Source organism: Alternaria ventricosa (assembly GCF_023758065.1).
Source record: "Alternaria ventricosa strain BMP 2768 chromosome Unknown scaffold_7, whole genome shotgun sequence".
Taxonomy (NCBI): Eukaryota; Fungi; Ascomycota; class Dothideomycetes; order Pleosporales; family Pleosporaceae; genus Alternaria; species Alternaria ventricosa.
In genome coordinates, this window is record NW_026055687.1 from 298,673 (window position 1) to 316,158 (window position 17,486).

The 17,486-nt window shown below is 54.4% G+C and overlaps 5 protein-coding genes across 5 annotated transcripts; 2 read left to right on the top strand and 3 right to left on the bottom strand.

Moving 5' to 3' along the window:
• Positions 1–5,685: 5,685 nt before the first annotated feature.
• Positions 5,686–9,167, top strand: J4E93_004853 (uncharacterized protein; the record flags this gene model as incomplete). Its single annotated transcript, XM_049342778.1, has 5 exons — positions 5,686–5,760; positions 6,666–6,825; positions 6,956–8,041; positions 8,283–8,960; positions 9,013–9,167. The coding sequence occupies 5 exons, from the start codon at positions 5,686–5,688 to the stop codon at positions 9,165–9,167; spliced, it is 2,154 nt and encodes a 717-aa protein (XP_049199778.1).
• A 2,835-nt stretch (positions 9,168–12,002) lies between these two features.
• Positions 12,003–13,277, bottom strand: J4E93_004854 (uncharacterized protein; the record flags this gene model as incomplete). The annotated part of the gene is made up of 1 exon (XM_049342779.1): positions 12,003–13,277. One exon carries the CDS (start codon positions 13,275–13,277, stop codon positions 12,003–12,005), a length of 1,275 nt encoding a protein of 424 aa, XP_049199779.1.
• Positions 13,278–13,664: 387 nt separating this feature from the next.
• Positions 13,665–14,628, bottom strand: J4E93_004855 (uncharacterized protein; the record flags this gene model as incomplete). The annotated part of the gene is made up of 2 exons (XM_049342780.1): positions 13,665–13,751; positions 14,071–14,628. 2 exons carry the CDS (start codon positions 14,626–14,628, stop codon positions 13,665–13,667), a joined length of 645 nt encoding a protein of 214 aa, XP_049199780.1.
• A 798-nt stretch (positions 14,629–15,426) lies between these two features.
• J4E93_004856 (uncharacterized protein) lies at positions 15,427–15,990 on the bottom strand (the record flags this gene model as incomplete). The annotated part of the gene is made up of 1 exon (XM_049342781.1): positions 15,427–15,990. One exon carries the CDS (start codon positions 15,988–15,990, stop codon positions 15,427–15,429), a length of 564 nt encoding a protein of 187 aa, XP_049199781.1.
• Positions 15,991–16,304: 314 nt separating this feature from the next.
• J4E93_004857 (uncharacterized protein) lies at positions 16,305–16,881 on the top strand (the record flags this gene model as incomplete). Its single annotated transcript, XM_049342782.1, has 3 exons — positions 16,305–16,354; positions 16,487–16,716; positions 16,829–16,881. 3 exons carry the CDS (start codon positions 16,305–16,307, stop codon positions 16,879–16,881), a joined length of 333 nt encoding a protein of 110 aa, XP_049199782.1.
• Positions 16,882–17,486: the final 605 nt, after the last annotated feature.

Sequence of the window (17,486 nt, forward strand, 5' to 3'; positions counted from 1 at the left end):
CTCCTCCCGTGGACCAGGAACATCCTGTGAGCAAAATTGGCCAACGGGATGACTGCCAGCTCATCTATGTTCCCCGCACACTTGCGTTTCGCTTCACGCCTCACTTGCTTTTGAGCAGTCGTTACGAGGCCTGGATCTCTCTCGGATCATGGCGGACGGTTAGAACAACGGCAGGTTATTGCTGATCTTGGGTAGCAATCGCATGTATAGTAAGCCGCAGTGTGACGCGTCAATAGGTGGGCCGATAGGGTAAAGAGCGTTGAGATCTGATGAGGACTACAGTCTCGATGGTACCGACTGCGAGGGTCGATGATCAGATGGTTTGAGCCGTTAAAGGTTATCAAGCTGCACAGGTGGTTGGGAGCGGCCATGGTGTTGTCAGTCGAAATCAGGCAATCACTGACGACTACTCTTCCGATTCAACATCCAGAATGGAGCAAGCGGACCGAGTATCTCGAAACGTTCAAACTTCATGCGGCGCAATGCGAGTGTTCCAACCCGGGACATTCCTCCGCTGCGCATGTCAAGAGTGGCACACCGGTTGTTGTTATCAATGAAGGCGTTCTCAGCGGCACGCGCATGCGACGTGCTGTTAATCAGAAAACCCTGATCTTAAGCCTGATGAGTTCCCACCAACGGCATTCCGGAAGGATGTTGCTGCTTGTAGAGACTGGACTGTGACATCTTTGACTTGCAAGATGCTCCCAGCGCGACAACCGATCCATAATTGCCAGGTCGTACGACCAGGTTGAAACAAGACGAGGGAGCCCAGGAAACCAGATCCTAGGTGAAATACAAGGCTGTTGGCGAGAGAGATGTTAGCCTCGATCGTTTGAGTTTGGAGGCGCCCGGCTGTCAATGCGGGACGCGATCTTGAAACACCAGTCTGAGCATCTTCTCGAACATGTCAACGTTTCATGAGATCTCGGTATCTTCAATCCGACAATTGCATCGCATACACTACAACTATGCGCTATGCGTCGGCTCGCAGGTCTTCGCATGTTCCGAAGGCGCAGAAGTATCAGCGGTACGTGGTGGTCCCAAAGCTATTTCGAGTGACGATATATCTGTGTAAGTTTCGGGGCTGCTGTACTAGGTTCAATGTCGTGAAACCAGTCCTTTGGGATTATTCGAGTCCGATCTGCTGTTACACGCTACACGTGGCGCATGGGGATGTAGTTCCGGTTCTCGTTTGTGGTCGCGTTCAGCGCTCTGGATGTGCTATGCGCAGCAAGGAGAAGGACATGAAGAAGACGCAGCCAAAAGGAGGCTGAGCTCGGCGCTTTGTTCACTTCACGTGCACCGAACGAGCTTACGGAGGAGATTGCAGATCGTGATCACTTAATTCTGCCATCAATCGATGCTCGGTTGCGCCGAGATGACTTGACGAAGGCCCTCCAGTTAGACTTGAAATGACGATATGGGAAACTGCGCATGAACAGAGCAAGCGTACATGCAGTTGCAAGGCTGTTGCGTCAAAGCTCTTGACTCGAGTTCGCGAAAAAGCATGGAGTATTGGGCGAGCACAATGGTCACCGCTTCCTTCCAGAAGGCCGCTAGAAGGATACTAAGATCGTGAAACGCGAGCCAGGGCCAATTACAAGTCGTACTGCGACTGGAGTACGCACACAGCTCCAGTCTGGCAAGCCTCAAAGTTATTTTTTTCTGCAGCGTAAGGCGGACTGCATCTGACAGAAGGGCCGACTTCGCATGGTCCCAATCTCTAATGCAATGCACCTCATGCAGTGCTGATTCTAGGACCAAATATGGATGCACGTACTGATGCTTTGCAAGAGCAATCTCTCGACCAGCTTGTATGCCGACAACTCATGTACGGGTATCGTGAGCCAAATCGGCGCCAGTGACAGTGTCATGTAAGATCCGGAAGAAGTTGAATGTATGACCGAGCGCATTTGAGCCGAGATAGAGCCATCACCCGCATGATATCGACATGCCAGCCACCAAGAATTCCACCGAGAAGCCCATCTCCTGATACTTTGCCAAGCGCATATCAAGAAGGCTCGGTTGTGGGTCGCATATGGAACTGACTGTTGCTATTCCAGTCACGCGCCTCGGAGGAATGCGTCGTAGAATCAAAACACGCGTCATTAAATCAATATGTTACAAGCTGCTTGGATAAAGGCGACAGATAAACATAGAACGCGGGATTACACCGTCCTTCGATGTGTATGTTGTTGTGGCTTCTCCATCGAGAATATCGAAGAGGCTGGGCCTAGATGGCTGATAAGCCGAGGCGGCCAATTCGCACAGTAGGGTGGTAGCTTGATGCAGTGCATCGGGAGCTAGCGCTGACTGACATCATGGAAAACAGCGGTTAACGTGACGCTGCATCCATCAGCCCATGTCGAATCCTTTCCACAAGTGTCCGCTCGAATCAGTGCCGCCGCAAGGCCTGGTGAGAACAGGGAAAGGACGGGAGACCGGCCGGACCTTGTTGCAGCTCGATGATATCGACTGGGATGGCACGGGTCACTCCGTCTCATGATTAAAGCCGGCAGAAGGAGAGTACTCCTTGAGCCAATGAGAACAAAGCTGTCGCCTGTCAGAAATGCCGCTTATGCAGTAACGTTCGCAAGTGAAGGCTCGGCTGGAGAAATGGCGATTTCAAAGCAGGACGAGAAGGTCTAGTCCTTCACTCCCAAATTGCGAAACTTGTGGCACTGCGGCATCTTGGGCGCGTACTCGTGTTCGGCACAATGCTTGCCTGGAGCCCACTCATGATATACCCCGGGAAACAGATGTCGGATAGACACCACGACCCTCAAGGGATGCGGGAAGCAAGGTCGAGGGGGCCTGGAGATCTTCCAGCCGGGTGGGTGACTGGAGCTCGCATCGCCAGCATCAAGATCTTATCGCACAATCTGATAGACATTCCTGCATCGCTTCTTTGAATGTGATTGATATCTGCCGATAGAGTTGCAATAAGCAAATGCAGGCCTAGGCCCATCACAGCTGCCTAACCTATTCGACACGACAGCTGCCGCGAGCGGAGAAAACTTGATCATGTAAAAATACTCGATGTGATGGGGCTCACCTGCCGATCGCTCCCCGGTCAGTCAATAAGCAGAGAACCTTCGGTAGATGAACCATCGGGGCCTGCGACCGCACTTCGCATCTCATGGTAGCTTTATGTGACGTTATTTCCACGCGCGAAATCACGAATCGGGAATACGCGGTAGTGGTAGCGGTGGTGTGCAGCATCATCCAGTGTGCAATGCTGGCGGTGGGCGAGAGACTTGCGGGACGAGTCGGATCCATGTACGGTAGCGTCGCGCACCTTGTCCCTTGTGATCGTCGACCGTTGATGCCCAGGCATGTATCCCTGCTTCCCGCGAGCGGACAACGGTGTGCACAATGTGGTTGGCCAACACGATGGCCTGTCAACCAAATAACCGTACGCGAAGGCAACAACCATGACGCCCTCGCGATATTGGGCGTGACAGAGCTTTCTTGTTCAACGGTTATCATGGAAGCGACACCACGAACGGAGTTGGAGGCTGTTGTAGAACCTGGCGGCGGGCGACGCGCGAGAATGTCGACGAGCCACCCCAGCTGACCTTGGCCGTCATGCACGTCGCCGTCAGCCGTGTTTGCACCACGTTGCGGAGACACACAGCTAATCATTACATATGGGTGGAGTGAGAAGAGCAACCCGATGTAACACGGCATCGTTTTCGCTGACAAGATCGACATGGCCATGTCCACATCTTGTGCAACTAGTGCAAGCGTGGCTAATCGTCAAAGCGTGAAGAGGCGCCGCCTGAGGGTGTTCAGGAGGAGTTCGGCTTGCACAAAGTTGGCAGTGAAGATTTTGAATTGCCAAATCCGCAGTGGATGCGCATGCTGACGGTGGGAGACTGAATGCGCGCGCCCTTGTGCGCCGCGAGTTGGGCGACGAAGGTAGTCACCAAGTGTTGTGTTGTATCGAAATGTAGCGGGCGGCGTCAGAATAGAGTTGATGGTCGCTCGGTACCTGACCTATCTCCCTTGTCGTGAACAAGGCCAGCAAGCGTGCTCCCAGGGTTTCTCCGCACTGCGAACGCCTCGCTCGGAACTTTTACAAGCCCAGGTCCCATGCCAATCGTGACAGGGAGGGTAATGCTCACAACATGGAACGGCGCGCTTTTTCCAACGCGATCTTCTCGAAGGCTGGCAGCGAGACATGTCGAACGGAACAAGGTATTTGTGTTGGTCGCGTCTCGTGTTTCAGTGCGCATGTGATACTTGAGGACAAGCGCGCAGAAGCAGGCTTGAGACGTCCGAGAAGGGCACGGCATTACAGCATTGAATTGACGCCGGAAGCGATGGAGCAAATGCACCGAGACGGCTGCAGACGTGTATTGCTATCGCGATGGGCTAAGCAGCTATTCGCCCGGATGGTGTAGCGGAGTTTATCGACGCGTGTTGCTCGCGTTGAGCATGAGGGCAATTTTACTGGGAATAGCCACAGCAGCAATTGGATGGCAGGGCTGACTGGCGCATTGAAGGCGGTCCTGCCACGATGCGGCCCCTGAAGCAGCAGTTTGCTCGGTGGCATGGCTCCGCAGAGGTTGCGAACCCGACGTCCCAGGGCCGATCAGCGGCGATTTGAGCAGGCAGCCCATGACCCGTTTCCCGAGAAGCATCTCCGTGTGGCAGCATCAGGCATGGCGGTGCCGATCAGGCCTCGATGGCGATTGGAGGCTGCGGGCGTGCATCGGCCAGTCACAGCGGGCGACGTTGGGGGCACAAAGAGACATGCTGGTGAGCCGTTTTGGGCGTCTGCTCACCGGCGCGACGGTCCAATGGCGTGCGAGACGGCGGGGCGCTGGGCTGGGTGGTGCAACTGCTAAAACGGTCGACTAGCGGCGGTGAATTGGACTCGAAGGACGCGTCAGAGCAGCGGCGGGCGGAGCACAGAGTGCCCTGGGCGAGATGAAATGGCAGAAGTAGCAGGTGGCATCGTGTGCGAGCTATAGCAGGCCGGATTAAGACGCCAGGTGCGCCATGGGTGCGAGGGAGGTACCGCGGGGTCGCGACTGCCATCTCGAGGATTTAGCCGAGCGAGGCAGGGGCGACGCGAGAGCATGCGACGGGGCAGGCGCGATGGCCCAAACCGACAGCTGGGCAGGCGATGACGGCAGCTGCTATCAGTCCTGAGTCCATTGCTGAAGGCTAGCTCGACTGTCTTTTCCTCTGGGCAGCAACTCTAGAAGGGCCCACCCAGCCAAAACCCAGCCGTCACGTGCTCCACCGGACGCGACAGCGGGCAGCAAGACGACGCGCCTTTTCCATCAAACAGCAGCCCCATCCTCGCAGCAGCACCAGCACCCACCCACCGCGACGACATCGCCATCGACCAGGGCTATTCCGCCGGCGATCCCTGATCCCGGCCCCTTCGCATCCGCGGCTTGGGCGCTCGAAACAGCTGCTCCGTCCGAGCGTGCAGCAGAGCAGGGAGGTGGCTGTTCCAGGTTGATTTAACGACCGACTCCACCCTCGGCCCTCCCACCGCCTTTGCAGACTCTCCTCGCTGCCTTTCCCTAGACGTCGCTAGCGCCACCTGCTCTGCGCGTGAAATTGCGCAGGCCACGCTACTGCATCGCTCCCCAACCCTCGTCCACCGCTGCGCCCGGACCCTCGCAGCCCGGATCCTTCGACGTCTACCACCGCGCAATAATAACAATGTCGCAGCCAAAAATCCCAGATAGGGCCCGCAAGTATAAGGAAGACCCGGCGCCTGTAGCGTCGCAAAAGATGGTGAGTTGCCTCTGCTTCCTTGCACCCCCTACCACCACGCTCGACCACCTGCATCATCCCATACACTCGCTACCCTCGCTCGCTGCCACCTTGATCGGCCCTGCCGCACCCTCGACCGTTGGAGTTTCGTCGTGCGCGTCGCAGAACCCTTCCCTAAACCCGTCACCGCCGCTGGTAGCTTCACCCTCGCGCTTTTTGCATGCTGCAGCAGCCACTGCACGTCGCGGCCACACGCAACGAGTTACCCCAGCTCCGGCGCGTCTCTGCCTACATGGTATGCCCTTCCCGCCAAGCAGCCCTGCTACCCAAAACCCGCCTCCCCTGTCGCACTTGCCAAAGCTTTCCTTGTCTCCTCTGAAGCCAGTCCAAGCCTCTTGTCACGCACCCTACCAGCAGCGGAATCCCTGCCATCCTAGCAGCCTTCCGCTCCCACCGCTGGTCCGCTCTGTGTTGTCAACGTTGCGAAGTCCCGCCCTGCTTTCTTTAGTCGCACCTTCCCATCCTATAAACTATACCCTACCGTCCTGTCTTTTTCCAGACCCTGCCCCTCGCCTACCACGCTGCTGCTGCACATCCGTCGCTACACCCTAGCCGCCCAGCCAACCACAGCGACCCGCACCCCCACCTCTCACTTGCTTGCACTCCCTGCCCCGATCACCACCACAGCACGTCAAGTCGACGCTTGCTTTTTATCTTTTGTTTGCCCCGGCAGCCTTACTGACTGGCTGTCTTCTTAGCATCATCCCCACTCGGCTCAGGGCTTGCCACCGCCTAGTCACCTTCCTGTTCACCACCCTAGGCCTGGTGTAGTCCATCAACAACATCAACACCAGCACCATCCCGACTCTCCCCACCAGTCGGTGCCTTCTCAGAGTCCTGCACAGGGCCACTACCCATCACCACAGCACCCAAACCCCCAGGGCCCGCCGCAGCACCAATCGCCCTACATCCAGCAGATCCAAGGCCCCCCACCGCCGCAACAGCAGCAAGAGGTGCCCTACTACTCCCAGCACCACCAGAGCCCCTACAGCACCAACAGTGCGCCGAGTAACTACTCGTCCTCAGGTATGTTTTGTTTTTGTGTACACAAATCACCACGCGTTTGTCCATGCGCCCAGCGCATTAATGACGCCTCGACTTGGATGCCCCCGTCGTATATCACCCCGGCGCAAAATGGAATTCTAACAATCTGCAGAAACCCCAGAGCTCATGGCGGCCGCAACAATGAACAGGGGCGGATATCCTCCGATCTCATACCACACCCCGCAGTCAAACTCACCAGCATCTGTTCAGTCTCCACAGCACGACCAGCACGGCCGGCCAATCTATGGACAACCGCCCAGCCAGATGCCTCAATCAATGTACTACACACCCTATGCTTCGGCGCCAGTTCCCCAACAGTCACCCTACCAGCAGCATCCTTCAAGTGCGCCACAGCAACCAATGGCGACGCAATCGCTGCTCATGTCCCACCAGCAAAACCAGCAGATGCAGCACCAGCAACAACAACATCAGCAGCATCATCCCCAAACTCCTGGAATGACGGGAAGCCCCAAGTCGCGCATGTCGCAGACGCCACTTCAACGGCCACCGTCAGGACTCGGCCCGCCTCAAGCTCCGCCTCAAGGCCCTCCCGTCGGCACCCCCAACATGCACGCTGGCCCTCCCGGAGGACCCAACGTCAACCCTAATGCCGCGCCTGGTCCTATTCCTGCCACCACTCCCCTTGTTGTGCGACAAGACCAGAATGGTGTGCAATGGATCGCGTTTGAGTACTCCCGCGACAGAGTCAAGATGGAGTACACCATCCGCTGCGATGTCGAGTCTATCAACGTTGACGAGCTGCCGCAAGACTTCAAGACCGAGAACTGCGTGTACCCTCGCGCTTGCTGCGCCAAGGACCAATACAAGGGCAACCGTCTTCACTACGAGACTGAATGCAACACCGTCGGCTGGGCTCTAGCGCAGTTGAACCCCTGCCTGCGCGGAAAGCGTGGTCTCATCCAGCGCGCCGTCGACAGCTGGAGGAACAGCAACCAAGACCCCCGACTAAGGAGCCGACGCGTGCGCAGAATGGCCAAGATGACCACAAGGAAAGCCCAATCGGCTAACCATGGCAACCACATGGCTGGACCAGGTGGACCAGGTGCTCCTGGTGTTCCCAACTCTGCCGGATTAGCAGCACCGCCCCGACAACCGAACATGGGCATGGGCGGCCCTCAGATGCACCATCACCATGATGGGCCTGGAGGGCCTCACGGAGGACCAGATGACGTTAGCGGTATGTTTCACCAGATGTGATGTGATAAGGCGCGATTGTTTGTTGGCTGTTAAATGATACCTCTGTCGTTCTTTCTCCATGTACATTACATACACCTTGATGTAATACCCCTTCGATACCACTGCCCCATGCATGCTTGCATATATACCCACCCGATAGTTACGCATGTTTTTGGTTCAGCAGCGCAGGACGGGAAGTCAAGACATATTTGGACGTGCAAGCTAACTCTCTTTGTGTACAGCCAATGAATACGGTGAATCACACACTCACCATCACCAAGCGCCAAACGGTCAATCATCATCACCTACCGACGGGCGGCCCGCTCAGAGCTTCTACCCGAATTACCCATCGAGCGACTCCGTCGCGGGCTCCAGCGGCATGCCGCCAATCCACGACAGCCTGAGCCACCCTCCGCCTCCATCGCACGCAGCGGGCGTGCCAGTTTCAAAGCAGCAAGAGCAAGACGAAGAAGAGCGAAAGCTAGCCATGTTTGGCGACTTACCCGACTCGAAGCGCCGCAAATTCATCCTTGTAGATGATGCGCAACGAGGAACTAGGGTTCGCGTGCGAGTTACTCTCGACACGGTCAAGATGGAGGAGATGCCAGACTCTTACCGCAAGTCCAACTCGGTATTCCCTCGTAGCTACTTTGCCATGCAGATGACCTCTCCACCTGCCAGTCCCCGTGGCAGCAAGGTCTTTGCTGATGAGCCTGATGTTGAGAGCGACCCGAGCTTCCCTCTGGCTGGTTCTACTGTTGTGCCTGTTCCAACGCTGGATGGCGAGACCCGTGTGCCGAAGCCGCGTCTTACTCGTGCGAAGCGGTCGAAGGAGATTACGCTCAATGATCTTGGTTACCGCATGAGCTGGAGCCAGAGTCGTGTTTTCGCAGGAAGGACATTGTTTCTGCAAAAGTCTCGTAAGTCAATGGCTTGGCGTAAAGAAGAACGTTTTACTGACCTTATCAACAGTTGATGCCTACCGCAACAAGATGAGAAGTAGCATGATGGGCCAAGGTCAAGATGTGACCCAAGTAGCCCCACATTTCGAGACTCGCGTTGGAAAGAGACGGTGGAACGAGAGAATCGAGAAGAGCAAGAAGGCGAGGCGCGATGGCTCTCCTTAAGAAGTCTCAGGCCACATGCTCCAAACGGATGCCCTGGTTGCAGGCAGCCGCCCCGTTGACCCACTTTCTCGGCACTTGCAGGGAGCCCCTACGAACGACCGGGGTTGACAACCCTTTTCGACTCGGCACCAAATCCTTCGCGACAGGCCCGGCTGTTGCTTACACCCATGTTTCATCATGGCTGTATTGGGTTTCAGACTGGTCGTTCATCTGCCGACGACTGCTTCTCTCTCTTTTCGATACATCTCGGCCACCCACCACCGTCTTGATACCCGTCGGCAAGTTATGATCTCTTGCGACATTCTCGGTCGGTTTTCGGTCTGTTCTTTCTTGTGTGTTTAAAGCGTGTTGAGCGATCGTCTTTTGTGCGAATGGGCTTTGGCGCCTGCGGTAAAAAGAGACACGGAAGCATCTAAAAGCATGACTCAGAACGCTGTCTATGGCATGAGGAAGGAGTCTTGTCGGCTATGATTGCGTCTTCGGATATGTTTATATTGCGCATTGTTTTTGAGTATTCGGTAGATGGGCTAGTTGTTGCTACCCTGGACATATAATAGACACTTCAAAAACAAACATGCAGTCTTACATTAAGTGATCTCTTGCGAGCGTTTTACAATCCGGCAAAAGTCCAGCGTAAATTGCCTTCCTCCAAACCTTGAAAGAGGCGTTTTGTGTATCATCGAGAGAGACCCGGAGGATGCATCCCAGATGCAGCCAGCTGACCAGTTCGCCCGCAATCCTTCAAAGCACCGAACGAGAAGAGAACCCACATGAACCACCCAGCAGCCAGTCACGATCACTTACAGCGGCACGGCACGCAAGCCTTTCCATGCATGCTCGACGTGATATTGTCCGAGACAAATAAATCACGTCGATAGTCGTTCGGTCGATACTCTCCCCTAGGGACATCCCTCCCCCATACGTTTGCAAAGCGGAAGGCGGACAAGTGACAGGCCGGGAGAGCCTGGTCTCGCGTGGCTGAATACCACTCATGTCTACGCGTTGCGTGCCTGGTGCCTGACTACCCAGCTCAGGCACAACAAGGGTGATTTGCTTTTCAGAGTGGGTAAGGTGTGGGTAGTAAGGGGCGAGGGGGGCGCACCGCACGCAACAGGGCAGGGTATCAAAGAAGGCCAGGCACACGACGGCAACGCAATGCAATGTTGTGCGACGCGACGCGACCCGACGGTTGTCGGGGTGTGTGGGCAGAACAGGCTGATTGCGGTTTAGACACGATTGCCGGAACGGTTGGGGGCCGTTGGAGACCGAAATTACCCATGCATGCATGTGGCATGTGGCACGCGAGACGAGGTACGCGCGGAAAGGACCCCAACCCAACTGCCTGCTGCCAACCACCCCCCGACGAAGGCGCAGAAAACGGTAAAACCGTTGCGAACCTAGGAGTAGTCGGAAAAGGCACACCCCTCCCTCTTAGTCTTCCAAAGCAACGTAAGAAAAACTCTCCGAAGTTGCAGCGATGGTGCTTGGAGGGCATGTCACACTGGGCGGGATATGCCTAGTTGGCTTGTCAAAACTAAACCAGAGATGGGCTGACATATCGTTCGCTTTTCGCGCTGACGGCAGTTCCAAGGCTCTTGGTATACTCATGTGTGAAACAGATGCTTTTCTCCGTCTGCGCACTCTACTTGCAACAATTCTTCCTTCTAGCCAACGCCTTTTATCCCGTCTCGCAGTATCCCAGATCAATCTTCCACAATGCTGCTTCTGCGCCTACGCAACCTGCATCTTCGACTCTCGTCATCCCATCCACTCACGGCCGCCCCGATTGCTAACACCAAGAAGAACCGAACTCCCAAGACCTTCTTCTCCACTGCAAGTCTGCCAACCTAGAAAAGCGCGAACTAAACTACTCCGAACCAACTATATCACTAGCTAGACTAGCTAACAGCTACTCCACTCCCCCCCCAAAAAAAACTCCGGGCACCTAAAGCCAGCCAGTCACGCGTTGGTAAAGCCCACTTTCCGCACTAAAAACAGCTAACCTAACGTTGAAACGTTAATCTTCGGCGCGACTTGCCAAACCGTTGAAAAGTATTAGCACCGTGACCGTTTTTTTCTGGCGTCGTTGATGCTCGTTTCCCCGTCTTGGCTCGAGTGTGCAGGATCAGATGGTTGATTGAGCTCGTCCGTTTTTCTAATTGAATGAGGCTGGCTGGTCGCGTGAGCTAGTGAGCTAGGTATCTTAGCCATTGCGGGGCGAAAAAGCTTTGCCTTTTACTATTGACATTGTTAGGGCGTTTACTACTACTGTAGATGAGATGTTTGGAAGCGTCGAGATTCGGGTTCTGGGAAGGCGTTTGGGCGGTTTGCTGTCATAAGCTTAGGAGAATGGAGATGCGTGTGCGTGAACGGGGGACCGAACTAGTGTGTCTGTTTGGCCGATTCGGTGGCTTTGATAAGCTGCGGCGCATCGTCATTTCCTTGTTTGCAGGCTGTGGTGATCTGGATGCTTTTATTGTGAGTAAGCTGTGGATGGGTTGGCTAGCTGGGGGCTGTTCGTTTTGCCTTCACGTAAGAGAGATTTGACCTGTTCGATGGGTTAGAGTGTGATACCATTTGCGACTGTGTACCAGCTTCTTGTCACCACTAGCTAAGCAAGAACCGTATAAAGTTTCGATGAATGATGGAATGTAGCTAGTGCGAAGCATATCGCAACTTCATGCGAGTAGACGAAGATACGGATACTTCGATACAGCCTGCTCTGCAAGAGACATTTCCAGAGCCAAACCCTCTTGCGACAGGGAGGTCTCAATCAAAGTACATCGTACAAGGCGTAGCTCTCAGTTAATCCCCATGACTTCATTGCCGTGCTTATCACCTCATAGTCTTTCTTGCGCGCCTCCCACTCTGCCCGGCCATACCCTGATCATGCTCCGGTATCTCAACCGCGGTCACTGCACGTGCGCGACTGCCACCGTCTGTCCCTCTTGATCTCATAAGCCTCTCCTGCTCTTCCGTCAGTCTCAGTCTCCCTTGATCCGCCTCATGCACAATAATGCCGTCGATGACGCTATACTTACTGATGTCCGGGTCATCATAGTCGTCGTCCTCGTCGTCTTCCACTATAGGCCGAGCAGCGCGGGACTTGGCAAGATATCTGTCGCCGTTGAAGCGAGAGTCTGTCCATGAGTCCAATCCAGCGTCGTGTCTCGGGGATGTGGTCTCAGAGTCGGAAATGTCGGCCAGCATTTCTACGTCCTCTGCAGCGTTGCCAGCGGTGCTAGGTGCGGGTGTGATGGACATAGCCCGCATGCCACCTCTGACTTGCTCGAAGATCCCTGCTTCAGTTGCTGCTTCCTCTCGCTGGTTCGCTTCCTCGATAGCAATGTTGGTGCGAGTTTGTAATTCGGCTTCGCTAAGCTGGGTGATCTTTGCAGATGCATCAAGTTTGGCTTTTCGAGGTGAGCGCGATACGGTTGCTCCTTGAGTCCTCAACGCAACGAGTTTGGACATCTGAGACGCAGGTGTTGGTGTGGATGGTGTAGTTGGCTGAGGCTTTCTGGTGGGCACACGCGGTGGGGTGATCGGTAATGCCACATCAGTTTGGCTGTTGACCTTGGGTTTCGATTTCTGCAAGCTTGTGAAGCCAAAGCCATTTTTTCCCTTGTTGTACACACCCTTTGATGATAAAGCTGGTGGTAGTGCTGGAGGAAGTTTAGCCTTCTTGGTCGCCGGCCTAGATGTTTGCTTCTTCACACTCTTAAGCGCCTCGTCCGTCAGAACAGGGGACTGGGGCTCCTCGTCATCAGACGGCGGGGCATAGTCACTCTCCTCATCGCTGCTGAGATCCACCACCTTCCGCTTGCCTCTGCCTGAGCGGGAAGAGAAAGAAGTATGCGATACCACTGACGCATCGCGTTGACTTTGCGAAACACTCGAGGCGCGATTAGTAGGCGTAGAAGTAGATACCTGCGACCCAGCCCGAACACCCCTAGCAACCGCAATACTGTCTTTGGTGGCACTGGCTGGGAGGAATGGCCTTCTGAAGCTGGGATTCTTAGGAGTGGTAGGGGTAAGTGGCTCTGCGGTTGGGGTGCGAGGGCTCTCTTGAGTGAATACGAGGATCGTGTCTTGAGGTGATGGAAACATGTTTGGAGTGTGCTGCTGTGGTCTTGATGGAGCTATGTATACGTTAGTTCAGTCACTATAAGATCGAAGACAGTAAGCTTACTACGCGGAGCTTCATGCATCATCGTGTCCATACCATTCGAAACCGATTTACGAAGGTCGCTCTCCACGCTTTCGATTGCATGATTCGGGACAGAATCATGACCAAACCTGTCTCTACGTCCAAGGTCCCCCGAAGACTGAATTGAGCCATTCAAATAGTAAGCATGGCCTTCCTTTCGCAAAGCTCCGCAGTCGTCTCGAGGAAGGCCGTGGAAAGTTGATTCCCGGAACAACGATGAATGGCCTTGTTGATGGCCTACACTTTGTTGCGGTTGAAAGTTGTCTGGCTGATGGGCTTGAGAGAGCCTAGAAGAAGCCAAACCGCTCGTCGACTGTAGGCGTTGTGAAGCAGAAACTGTGGGGGTAGCCCACGGAGAGGAAGCCGATGATGGTCTACCTCCAACATTGAATGCTGTTCCTTGACGGGCATCTGGCATGCGAGACGCATTCGCCCAGTTGCCAAAACCCACGCCCCCTACCAGGTTCGGTTGTGTACTGAGAACAGCTGCCGGCGCATGCTGAGAGGCGACGGAGTTCGAGACGTGCACACCGAAAGTGTTACTGTTACTTGTACATAGCGTCGGCGGTTGTATAACTGGGTACGAGGGTTGCTGAGTGAGGACATTGTGTTCACGCTTTAACTGTTCTGCCTCTGACGTATTCTATATCAATTAGCCTAGGGCAAGAACGCTTTTGCTATTTACCGACTTACCGCGTTTCCGAAGATGCCAGACAAGCTGGGAAGGTCTTTCGCGATAGGTTTCTGCCCAGCGATCTGTAATGCAGGTTTCTCCTTGAGTAACACTGGGTCATCGTCATCCTCGTCGGAACAAAGATCAATGATCGTGACAGCGGCCTTCTTGTCTCTCGGTCCTGCTACCGGTGCGGTTGTGTTGCTCGCTGGCTTGGATATGGATTGTGCTTTGGGCCTGGGCGCCGGCGTTTTCTTGATGATGGGAGCAGCTCTCGGTGGTGCAGCAGCTACGCGTCGATTCGTTTGACTCTGGAGTGCAGTCTTAGATCCGGCAGCCATGTTACCAACCTTTTTCTTCTCCTTGTTCGCTGCCGCCTTTGCCTTGTTCCAGAATTCCTCCTCTTCTTTCTTGTGCTTTGCGAGAATGATGGCTCGCTCCTTGGTGACGTTGTCCTGAAATTTGGCAAAAGACTCATTCGCGTGCCGTTGGAAGCCCTTGAGTTCAGCGTCGTGCTTTTGTCGGAAAGTGAGCCACCGTTTATCTGCGGCACTGACTTCGCCCGGTTGCGATGCCATGCTGAGAGTCGCAACGCGTTGAAGTTAAGGCAAAGGTATTGGATAGTGTGAGGTAAGAGAGTTCGTTGCGAGCGGGAGAAGGTGGGTAGATGGACTGGTGATATACCAGCTTGGACAAGGTGAAGGTGAGTGAGAGATCTGCGCGATTACAAACGGGACCAAGGTAAAGGCGCAACTCATGGTGACCACAGATTCGAGGATGCGTAAGCAAGGTAAGACCTCTATGTTCACGTCTTAGGCTTGCAGGTAGAGTCCCTTGAATAATAGGTAAACAGAATGCCGAGACGCAAACGACGAGTATCCACTTTTTGACCTAGTAGCTGTTTGTGACCTAGGATACTATATAGACAGGGGATTGGTTGCGCGCAAGCCCAATGCATTATATCAGTCCAGTAAAGTGCTTATCAAAAGATGCGTGCGCGACAGAGACTCCATCGCATCGGCTCTCAGGATATTGATCCTCCTGTTCTCAACTATCATGACCCAGACAAAGCGGGAAATCGACTTTGGCTAGGTCTCCTAATAGCCTCACGGGGATCAATAGCCACGCACCTGTTCAGTGTAAAGGCTTGAAACTAGCTCAGAGGCTCCCGCTATTATTGCCTTGTCTCGGATTTGCGTCGCTGCGAAGGGAAAGTGAGACCTTTCAGCAGTCGTCTGGTCGAGACTCTCCAATAAGGTCGCAATAATCTGAACTGCTCTTGTGCCGTTCACCATGTTCTCGGGTATAAGATGGGTCCTCGCGCCTGTGGTCATCTCCATTGTTGAATCGGTGATTCCGTGATGCTTTCTCTCCCTTCATAGATATTTCTTCGCGGCAGTCGCAACCCTCTGCCTAAACACCGGGCTCTTAATGACTTCGCCATTGCCCACAGCAAAGAAGGGGTTCATGATGGTCTTGACCCATGCCTCGTATACGTCCACCATGAAGTTCTTAACAGCTTCTTCCGTGGCTGGGCTACTCGGATTGTATAGACCAGCACCTCCTCCCAAAGCAGCTCTTCCACCCGCTAGACTTCCCCTCGCGCCTCCAGCACCTCCACTTGTCAGCCCCAGGCTTTCGTCCCGCGGTCTTGTGAGTAGGAGGAAGCGTGTGTTGCCGCCGGTGATCCAGCACGACACGAAGCAGTTCTGGTATTTGTCGATGTGCTTAAGGTACATGGGCGCGGAACCACTGGATGTAGAAGGACCCCATTGTACTTCTTCGACTATATCGAGTGACGAGTGTAGGATGAAGGGGACAAGGGCGCGTTCGGCAGGGGTATAGTTCGCGACACCGGTGCCGCCGCTCCGTGAGGTACCGAAGTCGTGCGTGAAGAGGGGGACATCGAGAGGCGATAGGATGGAGAATGTGTACGACATGGTGAGGTATGAGGTTGTACGTCGGTATACGTGTAGAGTGTTTGGCGTGCGCCGCGTGGCCCAGGTTGGGATGCGTGATCTAGCCTAGTACAATCTTTCTTGCTTTTACTGATGTCGAAAATAGAGGCGCCAGGATTCGTAATTCGTATCGTCGTAAGTGTAGCTTGGTGTTAAGCTGTACAACGTGTGGGGTGTACTGGTGAGCTTCCCCACGCTAATCGGCACGTCCGCCAAGAAAGTCCGCGGGAGTGTCTCTGGAAGAATATCGCGACTTCGACTGCGCAGTCCAGCATCGCCAACCCCAGCACATCACCATGTTTGGTCCTTTCCGCCTCACAAACCCGCTATCGGGCGGTCTATTATGGTGCGACTCTCTACATTTCCAGATTCGTCGACCCCGCGCAATTGCGCATTGTCGCCATCGCATTGAACGCTCCAATGCACCTTCTGCCATTCACGACTCAATATCTGGAACTGCATGCTGACAAAACCATAGGAAGATACCATGGCGGCTATCGAGACATCAGAAGTACAGGCAGCGCGAGCGCCTACGGCACGTCGACACCGTGGTCGGCACACTCGATACCGCACTGCGACGTATGGGACAAAGCATGAAGAAGGTGGAGCGCTGGAAGATGGAGATGCCGACCGAGGCGGAGATGCTGCCCAAGGACAAATACACCGTCTTCGACCGTAAGGTGAAGAGGTATCGAAAGGGAATACACAGTAAGTTGCATACTTCTAGTGTTTTGGGACAGAGCTTCGTGGCGGCAGAAGGAGCATCAAGAACGCCCGTGATAGGGTACATTCTGAAATTGCAGTCGCTGACATCCCACAGAGGTGCCAAAATGGACGAGAGTCAGTCAACGACTCAACCCTCCAGGTTTCTAGACGGACCACACCGGGAACGCCTGTCGCACGTGTGTATACCATGTATTATCGTACAACTTGCATTATATACGGCGCTCTGGAAAGAAGGCAATGATTCTCCCCAAATTTGCAATCAGAATCTCCTACTCGCTTGATACAAATGTCTCGCAGCACCAGGAGCTGACAAAAGAGAGCTAATAATCTAGTCGCTTCCGTGGCTAACTGCAGCTGTGTAAAATCTGGCGAAGGGGACAGCCTCAGCAGGTACTTCACATGATTGGTGGGGTCTGACAGCTGATCCTCCAAGCGGTAGGATGACATACATTCTGCAACGTTAGCGACTTCGACATCGCTTTACATAAGGATCGGCCATGCACGCTATCGCAGGATAATTGTCCATCATCCCGTACCCTACCCCTCCTCAGACTGCACCTCACGAAAAGTCGTCTATAATGTCAACATCAGCTGCATTACACACACGGACCGCAGTGCAAGTACTGGAACTGCTAAAGACTAATGCCACAACAGTCGAGGCATATGCGCAATCTCTTCTCGATCGTATCCGCGACCGAGACGATGTTGTAAAAGCATGGGCTCACCTCGGTGAGTCTTGCTCTGCGTATAAA